This window comes from Gavialis gangeticus, unplaced genomic scaffold (genome assembly GCF_001723915.1).
Source record: "Gavialis gangeticus isolate Ggan-Ray unplaced genomic scaffold, GavGan_comp1, whole genome shotgun sequence".
Classification (NCBI taxonomy): domain Eukaryota; kingdom Metazoa; phylum Chordata; order Crocodylia; family Gavialidae; genus Gavialis; species Gavialis gangeticus.
In genome coordinates, this window is record NW_017729028.1 from 35394059 (window position 1) to 35398303 (window position 4245).

The 4245-nt window shown below is 45.3% G+C and overlaps 1 protein-coding gene across 1 annotated transcript in view; it reads right to left on the reverse strand.

The window, feature by feature from the left end:
• TFAP2D (transcription factor AP-2 delta) overlaps positions 1–4245 on the reverse strand; it is a 78325-nt gene that overhangs the window by 45067 nt on the left and 29013 nt on the right. The window contains exon 4 of the mRNA XM_019520687.1: positions 2633–2751. Within this exon, the coding sequence (XP_019376232.1) occupies positions 2633–2751 (119 nt within the window). The remainder of the gene's footprint in view (positions 1–2632; positions 2752–4245) is intronic.

The window sequence follows — 4245 nt, forward strand, 5'->3', positions numbered from 1 at the left end:
CACCCTCTTGAATCCATCACATTCAACCAACTGCATTTGTTTTGAACTCAGCCTAACCATGTGAAAAAAAGCCTAACCTGAGCTCCAGGTAGAGGAGAAAGAATACAATCCTCATCGAACAAACAGACCTGAAGCCAGCCAGCAGCTTTCCTCTGCCCTAGAGAAGCTAATCCACAAAACAATCAACATTTCTCCACTCCAGCTTCCACAAAATCCACATCTTCACCTGACCTCTTCCCACCCAAGATGCAAAGTCCTTCCTCAAATAGAAGTGTGATTTAGCAGCATGCCCAACAGCCTAGGGCCATTTCAGAATAAGAGGAGACTTAATTCAGTCCTTTGCTCTGGTACAGATTCCATCTGTAACCGTGATCAGGTCACGTATGGCCAGATTCACAAAAGTGTGGGGGTCTCCAAATCCATAAGTGAGGCAACTAAATACCTTCATGAATTTAGGCCTATGTGTCTCTGTGCTTCTGTTTCCAGAAGCATAGAGAGACAATAGTATGCACCTACCTCCCGGGGTGCACTGAAGAGTGCAATGTGCTCAGCTGTTACAGTAATAAGAAAAAAAAAAAAATTCTGAGAGCTACATACATGTCTACACACAGAAGTGACCAAGCGTGGATGACTGTTGCGAGGTCCATGTGAACATCTTATAGCGTGTGGGAATTTAACAAGAATTTGAATTTTGCTATAAAACCAGGGTCTGACTTCACATGGGAGGGGCAAATATGCCCCTTCTGTACGAATGTAACATAAGAGATGCCAGGGTCTCTGGCACCAGCGTCCTGTCTCTCATAGTGGTACAGAATGGAGGAACAGTATTAATGCAGGACATATGGACTGATTCATCCCTTGCCCTCCTCTCCTCTGCTGCTTCCAGCATTCAGAGGCCCAGGGAGTCCTAATTTTGAGGTTGTTGTAACCCTCTCAATCTCCTCTAGATGATGAAGTTGATGTGCTGTTCCCATGGAAGCTTCCCTTGGAGCATAATCCTCACGGTGAGGGTAGTAAAAGGTGGACATGTAGTAACTGAGAGTAACTTTTGCTAATCCGATACTCCAGGGGTACATAAGGTGAATATGATTTATACGCCAACAAGGCCAGGTAGATACCTCCAAATATCTATCGGGCAGCACTTGTTCAGCTAGGAGGTTGAAGTCTATTTGGTTTTGTTCCTACCCCGCTGGTGTTCGCTTTCTATGCATATTCTAGTGAACAAGCCCCATGGCAGCAATGCTCCTGCAAATAGCTCCTTTTAAATGAATATTGGGCAGAACGTGAACTTTGCATCATCAATATGAGTACACTGGGACTTGCTGCAGTCTAGAGGTTCACTCCCTCCTGCTCATCGATTGGGAAGACTCAGTACTGTGAACTTGTTAGTGATGTTGGCAGTAGCTCAGGATAAAGCCCAGTGTGGGTCTCACCTTGCTAACCTCAACTTCCTCCTAAATTTCCCCACCTACTCCAAGGGGTAAATAGTCCACCTGTTTACACCAACAATAAATTACTACATCCCATCACCCCCATACCAGCCAGCAAATTCATGGGATGAGCTCTCTCTCCACACATCTTGTCTCTGTCCACCTGTTCCTGTGAGTCGGTAAGTGGGCACGTAGCTCTATTTTACTCTCATATGCCAAGATCATGACTATGGGTAGCCCCTTAAAGGTGCATAAAGGGAAGGATGGCTCTTACCCCAAAGGCTGGTGCATATTCTAAGGCTTCATCTACATTACAGATCTGTCTGGATTACAACCAGCTACAAAGAAGGAAAATCCATAATGGGGACAGGGCCAAAGTCACAGTTGAGCCCTGTTTGCTCAGTGGACTCAATCACAAGAGAAACTGAGACCCTCCAAAGTGTGCTGTACTCCCACTGATTCATCCCTGCCTCCTACTTGCAGCAAACATCCCGCATTCACAGTTAGGAGCTGGGAGCCACATTCACTAGCTCTGAAAGGACATGATCCTGTGAGGAGGGAAGTACCTCTACTTCAGTGGGAGCCAAGAGTGCATTTCTCAGGTCTACAGAGCTGCTTGTGATCAATCTGCAGGCCAACCACAATGGGTGGGGAGTGTTTGATAAATGATTTTGAAATGGCAAAGAACAGCTAGAAAATCCTAGACAGCTCTGAGTCAACTCAGAACTGACTAGCTCTCGCTAATTAGCGATAGCTAATTAAAAAGTTTTTCTGTGATTTTTTTTTGTCAAAAACTATGCACTTTCATGAACATTTTCAAGATTTTGGATCGGTCCCTGGAAAGTCACAAAGAAAAATGAAAAAAATTGCTGATTAAATATCCCATCTGCCGAATGGGTATAGAATATCTACCTTGCAATGGGACCGTGAGCATCTTGGATTAAGTTGCAAGATCCCTAGAGCAGATCACACAGAAATGTCAGGGGAAGTGGCAGGGAGCAGTAACCCATTGGGCTGGGAGTCAAGAGACTGAAGTTTTGACTTCTGTCTCTGCCAGTGATTTCCATTTATGGCCTCAGGCATGTCACGTCTCCTCTTTGTTTGAAATGCAGACAATGATACTTAATTGGATGGCTGGACAGCGTTGTATTAGTGTAAATTATTGCATGATGGCATTACTCCGTGACACTGTTATACTCTACCTTCTACCAAAGAAGTCAAGAGGGTGACATTTGCTGCTTTCCTTCTTCCAGCAGGCAAATTCAATCCCAGTCTGTCTAATTTTTCTCGCAAACAGCGTCCCCCATTCTTCGATTTTGCTCTGCCATGAGAAAAGTAAAAGAAATTTTAAAAATCACCCTGAGTTGTATTCTCTTTACTCTCTTCTTTTTTTTGTAAGTGAAATGCCAGTCTACAAATGACAGTCACTGCTTTTGCAAATGGAGAATTTGCTCCTGCTGATCTCACTGGAAACTCTCTCAGTGTCCGATCCTCATACTCTTCCTCACACAGGGAAGGTACTTATGGCCCGATCCCCAAAGGGATTTAGGCATCACAATTCAGAGAAGCAGATAACTTTTCAGCATCCTGCTGCCTTGTAGACCCCTGAGTTAGGCAGAGAGCAGAACTGAGAACTCTGTTTCCAGAGGACAATTCAGTTCCTGTAACGAAAGCACTTACACACCCAGGGGGTGTTGAATTGTTGGTACAGAAGTGTAAGAACAAATACTTCTCTTAGTCTGGTAGTTTGGAGTGAGTCACAATCTGTTCATTGGTCACCCACTAGGTGAAAAAAGAATTAGTCTCCCTGTATAATGCATGAAGGGATTTAGGCACCTGAGAATAGGATTCACAAGACCCTGTAGGAAGCCATCAATGGAGGACAATAGGAAATGTTGAAGACACTTATGTGACTGAAGCCCCATCCTGGACTGTGGGGAAGTGTTTCTCTGATTGTGATTCACAACCCAGAACACTTTCCTGGATTTGGGCACCTGTCCTACCCCTTTCTCACACAATGAGTGTTGTTGACTGACTGCTGCTTCCTCCACCCCCCTGCTTTTATCCAGTATTTTGGTGGTTAAAGGATTCACCCAGAGCTCTGGCGGTCCCGGTTCAATTTCCTTTTCTGCCTGAAGGGATCTGAAGCTGCATCTTCCAAGAGAATGCTCTTACCCCCAGGCTATAGGGCATCCCAGGGTGGGGCTGTCTCAATCCCTCCTGTCAAAGATGTATCACTTTGCATGGAATAATTAAATATTCATTGGGCCAGAGAGAAGGAGAGTGAGTGAGCATCACTCTTTCCAGTTAGAGCACTTGCCTGGGACAGGAGACCTAGGTTCCAGTTTCTGCTCCAACTAATACTTCATTTAAAATACTAATGCATTCATTGAATCAACGAATGGAACTCACTTTTCCCTCCTCCCAGTTGAGCACTCTAAATGTTAGGCAACACAGTCATCCTCACACTCTCTCACTCCCTTAGGCCCGCTGGACATTGAATTAGGTTGTGTAAAGTGGAACAACGTCAACAGGAGGGAAGGAAGGACCCTGCTCTCCAAAACTTGAATATCTTGGCAGCTAAGTAGGAGATGTGAGCTCCTATTCCCTCAGACCAGGGAATCCATATCTCATGATCAAGCGCTCAGACCACTGTGCTATTGGCATTTCACGCTCATGCTTTCGTCAGCACTGTGTCAGTGACCTTGCTCCAAAAGTACTCACTGGATTGGGGTCTACAGAGGGGGTAGAGTTTGTGGAGCTTGGGGTTGGGGGAAGGAGGTGGGGACAGCTTAGTGTCCTGGACACTCAGTGT